The 18,879-nt window shown below is 37.3% G+C and overlaps 1 protein-coding gene across 1 annotated transcript in view; it reads right to left on the bottom strand.

The window, feature by feature from the left end:
• Positions 1-5,531: 5,531 nt before the first annotated feature.
• npas1 (neuronal PAS domain protein 1) overlaps positions 5,532-18,879 on the bottom strand; it is a 35,883-nt gene continuing 22,535 nt past the window's right edge. Inside the window, exons 5-12 of the mRNA XM_056757772.1 lie at positions 18,500-18,589; positions 12,871-13,045; positions 12,653-12,765; positions 12,355-12,551; positions 11,656-11,762; positions 11,247-11,394; positions 9,299-9,411; positions 5,532-9,221 (exon numbers count right to left, since the gene is read on the bottom strand). Coding sequence (XP_056613750.1) covers positions 8,290-9,221; positions 9,299-9,411; positions 11,247-11,394; positions 11,656-11,762; positions 12,355-12,551; positions 12,653-12,765; positions 12,871-13,045; positions 18,500-18,589 — 1,875 coding nt within the window. The 3' untranslated portion in view covers positions 5,532-8,289. The remainder of the gene's footprint in view (positions 9,222-9,298; positions 9,412-11,246; positions 11,395-11,655; positions 11,763-12,354; positions 12,552-12,652; positions 12,766-12,870; positions 13,046-18,499; positions 18,590-18,879) is intronic.

The following is an 18,879-nucleotide window of genomic DNA, read 5'->3' as shown; positions in this document are numbered from 1 at the left end:
AAACCACATCATGAGTGACAAAGTCATCTAACAGTAATGTGAAAGACTGAGACATGGAAAAGATGAATGAAAAAAATCCATCAAATTCTTTTTTTTTTTTTTTGTCATTTGAAGTTTGGTAGAAACGTTATCGCTACTTCACAGAATGAGACAAAAATTATACTTTTACTTAAACACACCAATACAAAATTTTGGAAAACTGAAAATCATTTTATTTGAATCTTATTTGGCACTCTAATAATTTTGGACTATTATTTTTAGAACGCTCTATATGCTGTGTATAGATCTTAACTTTTGTTAACATGAACTATTCACTGGTTTGAATCATTTTGTACATTTTTCCCCAACTATTAGATGTTTTTTAATAACAGCAGTGAAACTATACTAAAGTGTAGAAAGTTAGTTAAGATAGTGAAAGTCAAATGAAAAATGAGTGCAGGTTGAGGCCAATATCAAGGGCAGGTGGCTCCTCTAGAGGGAGATATTCATGGTAAACAGACAGTGATCTGGTGATCTGTATGCGTGTGAGGTGTTTTCAGAGCGTGCGGGGACTCTGGTACATGTGAATCGGTTCTCCTATTAGTTGTTACACGTCTGTTTGTACATCTTGAAAGGGCTCCTTATTTATTTGATTATATATTTTAATTATTGTCATCAAAGATGTTGTGGATTTCTTGTCACTGTTGTTGTTTTCAAAGATCTGCTGTAAATCCTTTGAGAAATGACAGCACTTATCTGACAGCATGTAAATGAATTTGGTAATGTTTGCTGGTTTTGCTTTGTAAATTCTCAAAACACTTCTGTCAGCTTTTAAATTATTATTTCTATAACAGGATGTGCGGAGACAAATTTTTGACTTTGTGATGTATATTAATACTGTATGTATATATGAAATGCATTACACTATAGAATCCATCACTCTCCAAACCGATGACATTCATTGTATGTTGATTGTGAACGTTTATCACGGGGTTACAGACTATTTGTTTATGCATGACCTTCAGTGCTATTTACAGTACATAATGAGTCTATGAATATGTACATAAATGGGGCTACACAAGCACATTTGTCTCCCACAATTTCTGAGAAGGACAGGTTTGATGTGTAAGGTGCCGTGAATTCTGTGGTGCTGCTGACAGAAGTGTCACGTTGGTGAGCTGTAGAGGTTAAGCTGACAGCTTTAAAACTGTAGTTTCCTAAGCCTAGCCACTTATCATGTTAAATAGCTATATAACTACAAGGTGTAGTGAAAATAGAGATGAAGGGACAGTTCACCCAAAAATACAAATTCTGTCATCGTTCACTAAGCCTCGTGTCATTTCAAACCCGTATGACTGTCATTCTACACCCACTCAGGGGTGGGCAAAAATACATCAAAATGTATATTCAAATAAAATACCAAATACCTTACTTATAAGTGTATCCAAATAAACTACAAAATACAGAGGCCACACCATGTATCAAAATAAACTATTGTATTTTTGTATTTTAAAAATACTACAAAATACTTTTACAAGGGAGGGAGCATGACATTTCTTTACAAACCCTCCATCAATTGGCCTATTTGATTTATCCCTTCACAGCTACACTGATTTTGTGGATTAAGTAAACAATAGCAAAAGCTTTTTACTGCACAAATCATGCAATAAATCTGACAATGGCTCTAGCAGATTAAATAATCATTGTATGGCTGTGATCTCCCAGATGAAGGATAGTTTTAAAGTTACATAAAGTTGAATGTTTTACAGTTTGCAAATGACTTGTAATTGTAACCTAATTTAGTTTGGTGTTTGGTAGCAAAGGGTGTTCTGTGTATCAGCAACACTGACTCAATGACAAATATCATTCAAAAGAAGATAACTGATGGCACCTGAATTTTCTTTTTGCGTGGAATCAATCGTTGTCACAATTGTTGAGGTTTGTATGAGAAGTATTTCTGTCCAAGTGTGTCAGTGAGGTTTTTGGTTTACTTTGTCACGGTGCGTTTACAAACCTCACAGTTTTCAACAGCCACAAAAAGTTTATAACTTAAAAAAGTTTATAGATTAAAGTTTATATTATAGAAGCAAACAAATGAGTAAAACATCTCTTTCATTAGGCTTCCTCAATGTATAAGTGTTTTTATTAAACACAATTTCAAGCACTGAAAGAAAATTACATTAAATGAAAGTCAAGAACCCAAGGAAATCAAACATTCAAAATAATGGTGATTTGTTGAAAAAAAAACTGTTTCAACATTTATTGCGGATGTAAAAGGATTTTATTGATTTGATTAAATTAAAATTGACCAATCAACAATCAATTCCTCATCAATTACTACAATGGGTTTATATTCAACATACATATGACAATAAAGACTTTTCTAGAGAAAACATTATAATGTCACTGGATATGAATGATAAACACGTTTCCACCATTTATTAGTTGAACCAGAGCTGAAATTATTTTTTATTTGCTTTAGTCGAGTAGTTTTGCTTGAAACACAATGTTATTTTTGATACAAATCTTCCCTTGTGCGTGAAATCACACATACCATTGAGAACAAAACAGCATAACGATGCAAATTCATTGTAACAGAGCATAAAAAGATGATCCAAATCAATACAGCATTAATGACATGTATGGACTGCGTGCCTTTTATCTTTCCCACAAAGAAGTTTTTTAAATGTATAATTTCAATTATGAAAAATTGGTTTTACAAGAAACAGGTGTACAATAGCCACGCGCTGCCGTGAGCAGGGAAATGTTTTTTAAACGAAAACGGTGGTGCGTTTTGAACACCATGATGTGATGACACAAGAGTTGTACGATGGCAGCTGAGAAGGCCTTTCTTTGTGTTAACAATTATTATTATCTTTTTCAATGCACAACCGAAGAACATAACATATGCTGAAAGTATCAATCTAACTTGGTGCTGTTGCTCAGTATAATATATTAAGCCTTGGCTACCTACACAAGGACGAAAACTTCACATAAACTAAATCAATTAAAGCAATTTATGCAATAGATGGATGGAAATCTTGCTGCGCTCAACCCAGGTCTGGGCAAACTTCCCAGAAGGCACCAATCAGAGGCCGCATTTTTATGATGTCATCACGTAGACTTCTTACAAAGTATTTTGCAGTATTTTGAAACTACAAAAAATACAAACACTGAAGTATTTAGATACAAAATATGAAGCCATTTTCATTAACCCAATCAAATACAAAATACAATTTTTGTATTTAAAATACGTATGTTAAATACATGTATCATAAGTCCCACCCATAATATATAAAACGTACTGTTTTAACCGCGGATAGGTAGCTACTTGTTCAAATTCAGTACGCACTGTCACAGTAAACGATTTCTGACGCAGCCTATGCACTACTCGTTGACTAAATTAGCTCGTGACTGAAAGAGATCTGTTTATTTTTACGCTCAGTAAATATCAGTAGTGCTGTTGTTTTATTGAGCTGCGAGCCGAGGAAGTAAAGCTAGACGTTCTTTGTTCTTTTATTGCCTATTTTCAAACTCCTCATCCTCTGGTGTTTTGGTGCAGTTTGTTAGTTACTGATTCCGGGCGTGTCTCAGTGCAGTTGGCCCGCGGTCTGTCTGTTTCTCCCTAAGTGCGCGTAGCTCTGTTTCACATTCAGGGCGTTTGCGGAGGCCGACACGCAGCTAAAGGGCACGACGCCCAAACACGTTTCCCCAGCAGCCAGACTTCACACACCTGCGTTACATGAAGTGAGTTTTTAATCATGCACCCGCATTTCATACATACTTTCATACGTATTTTTTCCAATGATTCGCAACGAGATCACTGACACTCACACACACATATATATATATATATATATATAATAATAAAAAAGTCAGAAAATATCTGCGCAGAGGGTGTTTTAGAGGAGAAACTTGAAGTCACAGTCGAGGTATTGTATGCGCACGCACACGGTCCGGCCGTTTGCCTTTTTCTTCCCAACAACTCGACTGCTTTAGTATGCAATTCCTTTACTCGTCAAGAGGGAATGATCTTCACACTAATGAACTGAGGCCTGCCACTTGAATGTAAAACAGGTTTTAACCCGTCTTCAATGTCAGAGCCCCTCCCTTGGGTTTCCTGAAACAACACAACACCACCGCTAGCAGCACGCTTCGCGTTTCAATCACAATGTCTGCCTTTGTCTCGACCCTGCGGCCTATTACTCTGACGGCGGACTGCTTCCCGACTCCGCTTCAAAGAGGCGGACCGAGAGTTATGAATCTGTACACGGATTATGATGAACGCCAATCAAAAGACTTTATTGCGAGTGGAGCGGAAGAGTTGACAGATTCGGGTTGCTTACATGTGTTCCCAGAGGGAGCCAGTGTAGAAGCGGCTTATCACATCAATCCCAGCCGTTTTCTTTCATCTTTTCCTTTATTTTACTCTTCTTTTGAACTTGTTAACACGGACCGGTGCGGATTGCAAAATTGACACTGGAAAATAGCAGATTGTTAATCTCTTTTGATTGGTCACCTTCCCATCCCCTTTACGCCATTGACGCCAAGATTAGAGCCCGCAACTGGTGTTTTTGGGGCTTTGTTTGTTCTTAAAGTAGTTTATCCAGAAGTGACTTTTCTTTACTTATGCACCAGTTTTAAACTAATGTGTTCGGTTTAACTTTATATTAAATATGGATATTTTTTAGGTTATTATTTACAAACTCATGTCATTCCAAACATGTTGGGTTACTTTCTTCTGAGGAACACAAAAGAAGATATTTTGACCAATGTCTTAGGGGTTTTGTGTCCATATAATTGAAGTCAATGGGGTCCAATGTTGTTGGATACCACAAAATATCTTCTTTTGTGTACAGCAGAAGAAAGAATGTAATTCAGATTTGGGTATAAGTAAATCCTTTTTGTGTGTACTAACCCTTTAGGTATAGACTAAATTTAGGCATGCAAACCCATTCCACAACATTTTGTATGTTTGGTTGCGTAAAGATGTTTAGTTTTGTAAAGATTCACCACTGTGTTTGTAAAATACAGCATTTTATACAGTGGCCGGCAAAGAAAAACTGGGTATATGGTTCCGAGACAACTCTCATTATTTTTTAGAGCAAAGTTTTCAAAGGTTACTCAAAAGGTATTAAAACTGACACGTACTAAAACACGGAAATCATTTTTTTTGTCTGTGGGCAACTATATGTGCCCAATTAAATGTTTACCAACATATGTCTCTGTAATGGCTGGACTATTTTTATTTATTTTAAAAAATGAACAGTGCTAGTGTTTAGTTATCTGTGAACGTCCGTCTAAACGTGTGTACCTGGTGTGTACAGTGTGTTCTAAGGATGCTTTTCCAAGAGGGTATTACCACATCAGCTAGAATGCAGCACACTGTCAAATCTGAATCTAGAAAAAAACTGACAGAACTTCACAAATAAACTTTTTTTCAATTAGAAATCAACCATCAATACCAATGCTCTCAATTTAAACTTTTTAAAAAGCACAAAGAAGTGCGGAATGAAATGCATGGATTAATAACTTTACACATACAAATGCTCCATTATTGGAATAGAGTTTATTGTTGATGTTTGGATTATCATAATAATCATTTTTACAATGTATCATTTTCATTTAATGCTCATGGCGCAGTATGTTCACAAACATCTCCTCATCATAAAGAAGTTGAAATTACAGTGATTAAAGTCAAGAGGACATCAACTCTTGAGCTGATATTTTCTGGATCTCTCTCTCTCTCTCTCTCTCTCTCTCTCTCAACTATTTACACATTCACTCACAATCACAAATGGAATAAAAAGACCTTCTCACATCATGTAGTGCTACTGAAAACCACTGATATATGATAATACTGCATGAGAAACACATATACACACAAAAACAACAAAACACCTCAAAATGTGTGGCGATATGAAGAGATTTTTGTCATAATAAATGCTTTTACTGCTTATCAAACCACATTCAGTTATCCTCGGTGTGGCATTATAAGAACATTTTTATAGTCCACTTATAACCAATTTTTTTGTATTTAAGTATTTTAGTTTTTGTAACCTTCACATCACATAAAAATTCTGTCATCATTAATCTCATGTCACTCATTGAAAAATGACTAACAGTTGGGTTTCAATTCAGTATTCACAGTATTCAGTATTTAAAACCAGAAAATAAATGGAATGATTTAAGATTTATAAGAAATCTAAAAACACAAAAGAGCAGCATGAACATTCTTTAAAAAAATATTCAACATGACAAGAAAGAAATGATGACATAATTTTTATATTTGAGTGAACTAACTTTGGCTCTGTCCTTTAGTGACTTTTCATAAAAGGTACAATCCTTAATTTGACGTCTGAGTAAAAACTGAATTATTTTATATGACTTTTAAGATGACAGATTTTACAAAACTGTTCAAATGACAGTCACATGGAAGCGAACCATTTTCATTTTTGGAGTTTTGGGATCCCACACACTCGATTTCCATTGGCTTGTTAACATATGACTTGAGATTTTACTGTTGGAACATCATACAGATACATACACCAAAAGATTTCCTCCAAAGTCGGCTAAATGTTTGATGTGCTTCAACTCGATGGAATCAGTCAAAGACTGTAAAAATCCAAGTCTGTGCACATCACATTCACTTGAAATCTGACTTCTCAATATCTGAAGGTTTCATTTCACTCTAGAGACTCGAAATAAAGGCAAAAGTCTGGGTGAAAATTCAATCTAAAGACATTTCTAGTTTTGACTCACGAAAAGAGTCCCGGTAACATTTCTACCCCAAATGTAGGAATAAATATAAAACCGCTGAAAAAATAAGGGACCATTTCAAATTTATTTTCAGTTTTTCTGAATTTACTATGTTTCTTCCAAATTTCAAATTAAAATATTTTTTCTATTTGCATTTATTTGCAGAAAATATAAAATTGGAGAAACAGGTCAAAATAACAGAAAATATGCTCTGTATTTTTTCAGACCTCAAATAGCGCAATGGAAACAAGTTCAGATTCATTTTCAAGCACTACGACAGTTCTACATGTATTTTATTTAGGAAAAGTTCAAAATATTGTTTTAAATGATGACCTCGATTTTGATCAGTTTGTATGTGTCTTGTCATGCTGTGTCAGTCTTTTTTACATTTCTCTTGGATGACTTTGTCACTCCTGAGGTTTGATTTTGTTGAAATTTAACAGACACTGGACTGGACTGAGTCATGACCAAAATACATCTAGAAATTAGGATTTAATGAAAATACGGTATGGTCACTTCATTTTTTCATGGCTGTATATCAAGCACTACGTTTTTCATATTGTAAATATTATGTCAATGAGAAATTGAAAGGAAATATGCTTTTTTTATTAAGTAGGTCCTAAAAGAGGTTTCATTTTAAATGTATTTTACGATTAAAGATTGCACCTTTATATAACACCAAGCTCACTAAGCTCACACTTGTTGTAAACTAAATTCCTGTGATTTTACTGAAGGAGAACTAGAATACAGAATCATAGATGAAGTGCTACGTGTCTGCAACAATATCCTATAAGTGCTTGGACATGATAAATGACAAAACAACACACACAACCATCCCCAACCCACCCGCCATCCCAACAAACCCCACATATTGACAGGAAGGTTAGTCCGTGATATCTGCTCTGGAGTTTTTTGGAGGCTTTGCATGTATGAAGTCTCTAGTGTGGTCTATATATGGCTAAGACCTTACATGGGTATTTTGTTTTCAAGTGATTCTTTTCATACGTTTAAAGACAATTATTCATTTTTCTTTTTTTTACAAAAATGAAAATTCTACATTGTTCAAAGTTCTACTTTTCATCAGTCTGACCCCTCTGAGGGCCACATGGGGACCTCTGCACTGTGCTTTCTTATGTATGTTGTCAGGAATGTCTGTTTTGGCACTTGCCCACCATTATGCTCCGGTCGATACTTGCATATTCCCAGAGCCATTGGTTAAATTCAAACGGCCCAAGACAAAATTTGAGTGGGTCCCTTCTGGGGACAACGGCTCTTTATATTCTCAAAGTGTAATTGCATGATGTCCTTCATATGTTCAGTATGGCTTTAACTGCTTGTTAAGAGAGAGGAAGACGTACAAATGAACAGAGAAGAGGATTCTGGGAAGACTGTTTGCCCAATCTTTTCCTGTAGTCCCTTTCGTAGTATTATTCCTTATTTCTTAGTGGCTCTCCATTTCAGTTTCTCTCTCTCTCTGTCTCTCTTTCTATCTTTCTCTCTCTCTCTCTCTCTCTCTCTCTCTCTCTCTCTCTCTCTCATTTTTTCCCTCTCTCAGTCCTCTTCCGTTCCAGCGGCACCTCTCAGTCCATTCATACAGAAGGGCAGTGTCGGAGGAAAGGTGGGTTCTGCCGGAGAGAAGCCACTGAAGGGTGGCAGAGACGCGATCCTTTGCAGGTGTGGAAAGAAAGCCGGAGTTTTAGCCACATAGTCCGAGCGATGACCTTCTGCATGACCCGCAGGCATCTCAGCTGGGGCGTAGCGAATCGTACTGGGAGCGTAGAGACTTTGTGGCCCTTGTGGTCCGAGCGCCAGCGGATGAAAGAGCACCCGTCCCGCAGCTCCGCTCGCGGTCAGTCTCTGGAGCAGCTCGAAGTCTGAAGCGCGCCCTCCGTGAATGGAACGATCATCTCTGGCCAGAGGCGTGGCAGAGATGGGCGGAGACAAAGTTGGGGAGGGAGGGTTGAACAGCCCCTTGGGTGGAGCTTCTGTTGGGTTTGATTTCGAAGGCGGGCTGCTTCCGTTGGTTCCTCCACCGGATGGAGGCTGGCTCCAACGCCCCCCTGAATTTGTTCCAATCACTTCCTGTTCAGTTTTAATATTTGATGCTGAACTGGTCACCAAGCACTTTAGATGCTGAATCACAGCGCGACCGTTATGGATCTTACCGTTGTCCTGTTTGGCCGTCCCATCCTCATTCTTCATGTGTTTGCCGCTGGAGGCGTGGTCCCATTGAGTCTCTCTCTCATCCTCCTCCTCGCTGTCGCTGGCTTGGTCTGATGAGGTACATGGGCTGTCCTCTCTCTGACGAAACACCTCCACACGCCTCCTGCTGTCTGGAGGACCGCTGTCAGAGCTAGGATGGTGTGATCGCTTCCTGGTCTCCTCTGACTGGCTGGAAACAGAATGGGCGTAGGTCTCCTTTCCTTTACGGTCTGGTTCGGCCCTGGCCGCATTACTTTTTATAGGCTGAGTGACTGTGGAACCTGGAAAAAGATACTCAATGTAACATTGTGTAGAATTTCGGACCAAAAAGGTTGACAGCCTCTGGCTCAGAACATACCTTGTGCCTTTGGAGAGTTGTGGCCTGGGGAGGAGCTTACTTGAAGCCGTTCTGCCCTCAGGCTTTCTGGGAGTTGTAATAAGTCCAGAGGCATGTCTGCCAGCTCTAGTCGACTGAAAATCCAGATAAAAGAGAGTGAGCGCTTCTCCTTGGGGAGTTTCACACATTTGACCATTTAAATGCTAAACCATAACTACAAACATCACACTGTTTTACATAATGTTATTCAATGATTTATTAAGATGGAATCAAACAACAGGAGGTCCACCGGCATTAAATAGGGTTGCGTTTCTACCTTGTGTAGTCCCCGAAGCTAGCTTTCTACCTAGATAGCATTTTAAGGCGTCTTAGTTGTGCTGGGAGTTTCAAAAGGAATGCAATAAAAAAATGCTGCCTTCTCAAAAAAAAGTAATTTCTTGCTTGTCTGTGTAGAAGAATAGTACCTATAAGGAAAGTCTCTGGAAAAATAAACATTTTTGCAGGGCTGTCAAACCATTTATATATCGTATGTTTACATAATATATGTGACCCTGGACAACAAAACCTGTCTTAAGTAGCACAAGAACATTTTTAGTAATTGCCAAAAATACAAGGTATGGTTAAAAATTACAGACTTTTCTTTTATGGAAAAAATCATTAAGATATTAAGTAAAGATCATGTTCCATGAACATATTTTTTTAATTCCCTATAGTAAATGTATAAAATTTTTATTTTTGTCAGTGGATGGCCTGCTGAAGTGCCTCAGGTTAACAACTTCATAGGTGATTTTCTCAACATTTTGCTGTTTATGCACCCTCAGATTCCATCTTAGCAAACAGTTGTTGTTCCGCCAGATAGTGTCCTATCCTAACAATTCTTATATCAATAGAAAGCTTATTTCTTCAGCTTTCAGATGATGTAAAATCTAAATTTCGAAAACATGACCCTTAAGGTTTTGTCATCCAGGGTCACATATGTCTGTGAACTGTGCATATTAATTTTGTATTTAGAAAAAGATTCACATTTACACATATTTATTTATATTATATTTACCAATAATTAAATTATACATTGATGTTTATAATTTTTTTCTTCTTAAATATATGCATGTATGTGTTTATAAATACAAAATTAATATGCACAGTACACAGACGTATATTGCGTAAACACAAACTTTTATTCTGGATGCGACTAATCGCGATTATTCATGTTGTGTTAAATTCAGTGAACTAATGATAACCTTTATCTCATATTTCAAATAGAAATATTGTGTTTTTATTTGTTTTTTTAAACATATTAATGTTATTAATTAAACAAACTAAACAATTAAAATATAACAAAGTAATGTATAAATTAATATTTAAATGGAACAATAATGAATTCATCCAACACTGGACTGGAATGACCACGATACAAATATACATAAATGGTAATTAAAGGCAAATTTGAAGTGCTTTCTTATTTTTCATCTAGTTTTAAAATATGTTCCATGTTTGGTCAGCATGCAGCCTACAAAACAGCCTATGTAGGCAGTAGTTTTGAAAAGGGAGCTCTAGATTTGACAGTGAAGACAGAGGTACACACTTGTGCCACCCTTTCCAAACACACAGACACACGCGCACCCAAAAAGCTCTTGTGAATGAGCGTGGCTCCAGCAGGGTGCTATAGAAGTTAATTAGCTATCGTAATTACAAAGCTAATTAACTAAAACACCATTCAGCCAGAAAATTTTGACATCCATTTGCTGTAATTATATATCACCAGTCCAATTATCACTGAAATACAGCCAACCTTTTCCTTGTTTCTATCTGACTCCTTTTAAAATGCGCATGCTCGTGTATGGAAGATCATTTTGCGGATGAGAGCAAGAGTGCTGACGGGACCTCTTTTGAGAACCATGAACGTAGTTAGTATTCTGTAGCACAACGTTTAAACACATGAGATCAGCATGGGACCGTTCTGACTGACCTGACCACATAGTTGACCCAGATGACGTTCCGCTCATGGGGTGCTTTGTGGTTGATGGACACGGTTGCGCAGGACTGAATCCATAGATAGCCTCCTCTCCTCTGCAGCCAGCGATAGTAGCCCGTCACAACCTGCCCCTTCCGTAATACTGCGAGGAAGAATGTAAAGATGTAAGGGGTTGGTCAGATAAAAAACATATTACTACTTTTCTGATTACATTTCTAACACACAAATGTTGAAGATGCACAGTTTGTGCATATGGCTAGGGGGCGCTGTTGTCAACATGTAAGCAACATTTTGGAGTATTTTGGGAAAGGGTTTTATTTTGTAAGAAGAATGGTATGACTTTTATTTTCTTGAGAGCAAACCCAGAATAACTTCACACATTGTTAGATCCTGACAGACTTACAGTCTTCATGACTCTGCCTGATGGTGTCCAGATCTTCTACATAGATGAAGTGGTAGCAAGTTTGTCCAACCACGTCTGCTGGACTGAGGTCCATATACTCAGAAATCCTGCAAAAGCCACACGAGGACATGTCAGTGCAACAGTCTGCACCTGCCGTCCGATTGGCACGGGTAGATTTTTTGGCAATGCAATGTTGCAGACTACATACTATGCTGTTGAATGGTTCACCTGACTGAATTGTTTCTCATTTAGAAAAATTTAGTCTAATCAAAATATATATATAGTTGTGCAAATATTATAATTTCTTGAAATCTACGCTGTAAAATAAATCTGTAAAAACATGGCACAAAATACTATATTAATATGAAGTAGAAATGTAGAAATGTTGTGTTTTTGATATAGATAAGAAGCTGCTGTTTATAAAAAAAATAAGCAAACATTTCTGCAAATTCTAGGCAAGTGAATAAAAATGATAAAAATATGCTCAAATACTAAAATATTATTCATGTCATATTTGTTTTAAATGTATTATTTTATATTTTGTCGTTACATATAATTCTCATAGTAACATTTGTTTACATATTTAAAAATATATTTTGCAGCAAAAATATTGAGAAAGCTCTAAAAAGTGTCCCTAAACTTTCAAGCAGTAATGTATGTTTGTATTTTATTTGACTATAAAGCATGCTGGGAAATTACCTGTTCTCACAGTAGGTGACTTGTAAGTCCATGTTGACCCTAAACACAAACATGTGACTTTCCATTCGCACTTCGTTAAGCGTAGAGGGCGGAAGCGTGTGAGCCAGAGCGACTAACCCCATTGGCCGATGCAAGGAGCGGGAGGTGCATGGCACCAGGGCGGGCCGACAGCGTATTCGACCTGTTACATGAATCACCTGTAAGGAAATAAATGAGCAGTTCAGTTCATGAAATTTAATATTTAATTAGATGAGATAATAAATCAGATGAGGGAGCAGATCACATGTAAAGGACTTACTTTATAACCAGAAGATTTAACGTGGAGGCCGCGTTTGGTGAGGGTGGATTTCATCCGGATGAAGAAGCCACGTTCTGACAGCTCATTGGCAGGAGAACAGGGACTGGATGGTGCTACATACATCATAAAGATTCCCACCCGTTAAAAATACTTGAATGTCTACAGATAATGAAAGCAATTCTGGATTAAAGCTTGACTTCTGATCTCGACTGTGTTACCTGGTTCTGGAGTTCCCGCCATTGAAGGTGTGGAGGCGGAGCTTGAAGCACTCTCATGGGACGTTTGACAGCCTGCCTCCGCCCGGAGGTGTGGCCTAATGCCAAGGCGATCTGCCATCTCGACATGGTCCGCAGGGTGGATGTAATCGAACACGCTACTGCCGGTCAACTCAACCTGCACATACACATGCATGATACATCAATATGATAACAGTCATTAGATAAAAAAGTGAACTGCATATAAGAAACATGACATTAGATCACAACATATTGGCTAATAACCAGTGAGAGACCTTGAAAAGGATAAAATCCTCCGTAGCCCATAGTATAGACACACACATACACGCTCATTCCAAAGCAAACATCAGAGAGAGATAAAAGCAACGCTACACATAAAACATTAATTACGGCACGCCATGACCTACACTAAATATTCTATCTTCTGCACATTACAAAATGTATAAGAAGAGTCTACAGAAAAGATGAAGCTCATAAAATATACACAACAACCGCTTGTGTAAGCATATCACACAAGGCACAGGGCATGAAAAAATAAACCTACAATTTTTTAGATTTCTGAAAAATAAACTTGTTATGTATTCATCTTTGTGTCATTTAAACCTATTTAATTTCTCTGAAACACAAAAGCAGAATCCGTCCAAGCTCTTTTCCCTTCTTGCAACAAAAGTGGTGGGCAGACTGGCACTGGCAAGCTGTAAAATCAACAAAATTACCGCGAAATGTTGTCCACTACACCATATAGTACTGTGCTGTGCTACATACTGCATATATTAAACTACAGTTAATTTTCTTGCTGCCTTTAGTTTTTAAGTTGAATCATATTGGCTTTACTGTTCATTGAAACTTTTCAATTAAAAAAAACAATTTTAAATGCCTTTACATTAACTTCACCAAATTACAACTTAGTTTTGTATGTTACATAAACTCAACCACTAGATTCATTTTTTAACAGTAAGTTGAAAAGACTTGTAAAGGCAATTTGACAATGTCCTAACTATACTACGCTACACTACAATGTCACATGCTAAACTATACTATATTATACTATACTACACTACTTGACTGTGTCATACCTTGACATGTTATGTTATACTATAATACACCACACCTTGCAGTACAATACTATACAGTGCCAAACTGCACCTTGCCATACATAAGCTATATGATAACATAATGCACATTGCTGTACCATACTATACTCCACCGTACCAAACCATACCGCACCATCTCGTGCTAACCTATCCTATGCTATTCTATACTAACATATACTACATTATACCTTACTGTACAATACACTTTACCCTACTGTATCATACCATGCTATACGATACTGTACTTATAATATATTATAGTAGTATAGAAACAGGCCTAAGATGCTTAAAAGTTTAAACTTCAAGTATTGGAGATTGCACTATCATTGTACTTTATAAAAACATGCAGCTCTGACATTCTGCCACACAATTTCTGCGTTCCAGAGAAGTAAAAGGCTAGCACTTTATTTTACAGTCCTGTTCAACATGTTCAGTTTGTACTTACTGTGTAAATGTGTGATTACTTAGTACCAGCCCTGAGTCTTGCCCTCAATCTTACCACAACCCATATTAAGAACATTTAGTTTCCAGCATTTTGTTGGGTAAGTACAGTATCTTGTAGGTATTTTACAAATCTACAACCTTATAACTAGAACGAGTAAAAAAGCGATTTGCATTCCCATGACCCCTGGATCTATAAAAACTAATCTGTGTGGGTCAGATTTCATTCCATCTTGATAAAAGGCCGGTTTCTCCCTAACACCCTTGTCTGTGGGACACAGCCATTTATTATGGGATTAGATCCATTTACGGAGGGATTTTAAAGGATTTTCCGCTGGCCGTCAAGGACACTAATGTGTGTGCGCAAGGCGGGTCGGGTGCAAACAGCGGGAAGAGCAGAGAGAGAAAAGGGACGGAGCGGGCGAGCAAAGAGCCGGGCTGTGTAATTGGGGATCAGTTGAGGGATGAATTTTGAAGAGTCCGGCGCTTTAAGCCCGTGTTGGCTAATTGAGAGGTAAAAGTAAAGGTAAATCCAACAGACAGGTGTTCCGGCTAGGAGAACTTAATCTGGTCCACAAGGCCTCGGATAGGGATGTGTAGCTCTATTGTTGGTAGAAGTTAGAAAATATTGTTGGTAAGTGTTAAGAAGAGGGTTTAGAAGAGAGAAAGAGTGAGAGCGAGAGAAAGACATGATATAAATAATAGCTAGGCTTTAATATGTATGAGGCGTCCGGGCAGTTGTCCACAACACTCTCTCAGTCTGTTTCTGACTGATGGGCGAAGAGCGAGCGAGGAGGAAGCAGAGGAAGAGGAGGGGAGGAGGGATGATGATGGGTCCGCATACTAAATAGCCCAGGATCAATTTCCCACCCCATACGCCCCTCCGTATTTCCCTGATGGCGTGGCTTCGGCCATGGGGAGGAGATGAGAGGCTAAGCTCCAAGACCTCGATCTAGGCCTGAAGCTTTGGGTTCTGAAGGCCAGCAGCCTGAAAGCAGGTATATCATCCTCAGTTCTTGACCCCACAGTCTTTCGAAAGGTCGGGAATATTAACCGGGTGGACAAGTCCATCTATAGGGTGTAAAATGGGGTGTCATGACCTCTGACAAAGGGTGTTAAATTGTATCCTATTGTTTATCGATTATGTAATAATTGTTGATTTTATAACGGTCCAAAAAAGGCTGGAATAACACACCAGCAAAAGTTTAAACACTTGAATGAGTTTTTTCTTCTGTTGGCTGAAATATCTTTCGATTTACTGGCTTGTTAATTAAATGATTGCAGAATTATACAACATGTGCATAAACATGAATCTTTTAATATAACAGAAATGTAGTTTAATTTTATTTTGGTTGTTTTGTTCACTATTGCGACTAAAAACTATAGACATTACAGGGAAGTAATATTCCTCTATGGCAAAAAGACAGGGTGCAAATTTTCAGCATGCATGGAAATGTAAGAAGCAATGCAGTTTGGCAGAAGTATTCTACATTTGGAGTATGCCAGGCTTGGAATATGCCAGAAAGAGAGTATATCAGATTTGGAGTATGCCAGACTGAGAATGACAAAATTGGAGTAAAGCATATTGAGAGTATTCCAGATTCGGAGTATGTCGGATTAGGAGATTGACAGATTAAAAGTATGACAGATTTGGAGAATTAAAGTTTTGGAGTGTGCCAGATTTGGAATATCTCAGATTAATTTATTCCAGATTTGGAGCATGCGTATTAGGAGATTGACAGATTAAAAGTATGACAGATTTGGAGAATTAAATTTTTGGAGTATGCCAGATTTGGAGCATGCAGATTAGGAGAATGACAGATTAACAGTATGACAGATTGACAGTATCTCAGATTGAGAGTATGTTGGATTAAGAATAAAACAGATTTTGGGAATTAATCATTTGGAGTATGACAGATTCGGAGTATCTCAGAATAAGAGTATGCCAGACAGAGTATGCCAGATTGACAGTATCTCAGATTGATAGCAATCCAGATTTGGCAAATGACAGATTAAGAGTATGGCAAATTTTGAGTATGCCAGATTGAAAGTATTTCAGATTTAGAGTATTCCAGATGTGGAGTGTGTTCTAAAGAGTATGCCAGATTACAGGAATCACTTTTTTGGAGTGTGACAGATATGGAGTATCTCAGATAAAAGGTATTCCAGTTTTGGAGAATGACAGATTAAGGGTATGCCAGATTTGGAGTATGCACAGTTTGTATCCCCAATTGGCATTTGTTTTGGCCGAAGTATAATTTTCATACTTTCATACATAAAAATAATAAGTATCTTATTATTTACATTTCTCTAGTTACCTTTAAAGCATCATAGGCACATTGCTGCATTTACCATACACCAATGGTAAATGTAGACTTTTAATATACTGTAGTTATACCTCATTTAATACTGAAAGGTGACGGTAATAACATCATTTAAAATGGACTATTGTATAGACCTGTGACTTTGTAGGCCTATTTTTAATTAACAAGAAATGCCATATGAATATGTTTCTTTAGCAACATGCTAACTCTGTGAGCGCACTGTCCGGTTTGCTCAGAGTGTGTATGCTCAAGCTATTTTGTGTGGTGCTGGCAGCGAACCCACTTTGCCTACACATCTATTGCATTTCACCTCTGCTCTCCCAAACTACTTCTCTAACAGGATGGGCAAACAGAACAAAATAAATCATATTTTAAATATGCTTCTGCTCATGCAGGGTTCAGGTCAATGGCTTTTTTGGCTCTCATCAGTACAGGCCAGGACATTGCAGATTGATCTGTTACAAAGACATAATCCAAACACTTCTAACACAAGAGCAGGATGCCCACAGCAAGGACGCAGATTTGATAAACACACAATTCCTTTATCACCCTCTCAATGAAGTGCAATGGTCGGGTTTAGGAAGTAAGATCCAATTCATTTTCTAAATAGAGTAAAGTTAAACCTATAAAGACAGATCTAACAGGAATGAAGGGATTGTTCAGACTTAATGTGTGCTTCTGAAGAAGCTGTAGGTTTCAAAGAATTTGACGTATTGACGAAGATTATTTATTTTATTTGATCATTTTATATTATTTTATTTGATCATTTTACTTGTCATATTCGTATTAAATATTTGTACAATTTCTTTTAATTTTACATTATTTTTTTTACATTATTTTACACAATGCTTAAGTGTATTTCATTGCTTTGTAAAAAAATTTATAACCAATTGCAATTTTCTGAAATCATAAGTTTGTTATCTTGTAATTTTCTGTTGTGTCATTTGTAAACTTTAAAGCTTATAATGCTTAAAATCTTTATAGAGAAAATGGATGTGTGAAAAATCTTACAAACGATGGCAGCACATAAAGAAGGCGGTCACTGTAGTGCTCAATACCGCTATCCAAAAGCAACCCCTTCTTTTCCTCAAACGTCCAATTCCATTCACATCTATTTTCCTTCCTAAATTCACTATCTGACCCCCCCGGTCGCATCTGCGAGTGTGTTTGTGTACGTGTACTTTTTTTTTTGCCACACAATCAATGTGGCTTTTAAGATGTCTATCGATTTGTTCCCGAGACAGACCCCGGCTCGCTGGAGCGACGCTTTGATTGCTGTGCGAGTAATTACTGTTATTATTTATGCATCTGGGTGAAATGGCAGGACTTAACATTCCCCTGTACAAGAGGCCACAGGCAATCAACACAGAGAAAAGCACCTGGAGAGGCCACCGGCTCTAGAGACAAAGAGAAATGAGCACAGGGACACAGGGAAATTCTAACATAGCCTCTTCATACTCTCTCTTTGATACCTTTCTCCATTAATATATAAACATGAAGCATTAAAGCATATCGGTAGATGAAATGAAGTACTCTTGGGGAGTTACTGTATTCAAAATGGCATCTTAAACGAAATTTGGATTGGATGAGACACATTTGTAAAATGATGAAAAATGCACAATTAATACATTAAAACATTGCATGATACGTTTAACTTCATCTGAAATTGTTAATAAAATGGACATGTTATGTATCAATTATTCACATTGTTTTGTATCTTTTAATGTGTATATGAATAAGTTTTCATCTCACCTGTGAAAGACCGAGGTAGATGGAAACGGTCTCTGAGATATAAAGGAATCTTCCTTCTTGACTGACCACAAACACAAATCCATCTAAAGACTGAAAAGAGAAAGACATGAAACTCTCTCGCACACATAATGACCACTTCAACACAAAAAAACAGGTGGATCACAATATGTCATGGTAATGTTTCTAGACTATTAAAAAAGGTGCTTCAAAAGATGCCATAGTAGAACCTATTATGTCCCTAGATCTGTAAAAAAAATGACTAAATTATCTGTAGAAACGTTTTGTTTCACAAAAGGTTCTATGTTGCGAAAAAGGTTTTTCAGCTTATAAAAAAATTAAGAAAGAAATGGTTCTTTAAAGAACCTTTGACTGGATGGTAC

The sequence above is a fragment of the Triplophysa dalaica genome, chromosome 9 (assembly GCF_015846415.1).
Source record: "Triplophysa dalaica isolate WHDGS20190420 chromosome 9, ASM1584641v1, whole genome shotgun sequence".
In the NCBI taxonomy this organism is placed as follows: Eukaryota; Metazoa; Chordata; class Actinopteri; order Cypriniformes; family Nemacheilidae; genus Triplophysa; species Triplophysa dalaica.
This window is presented reverse-complemented; position numbering and strand designations above follow the sequence as displayed.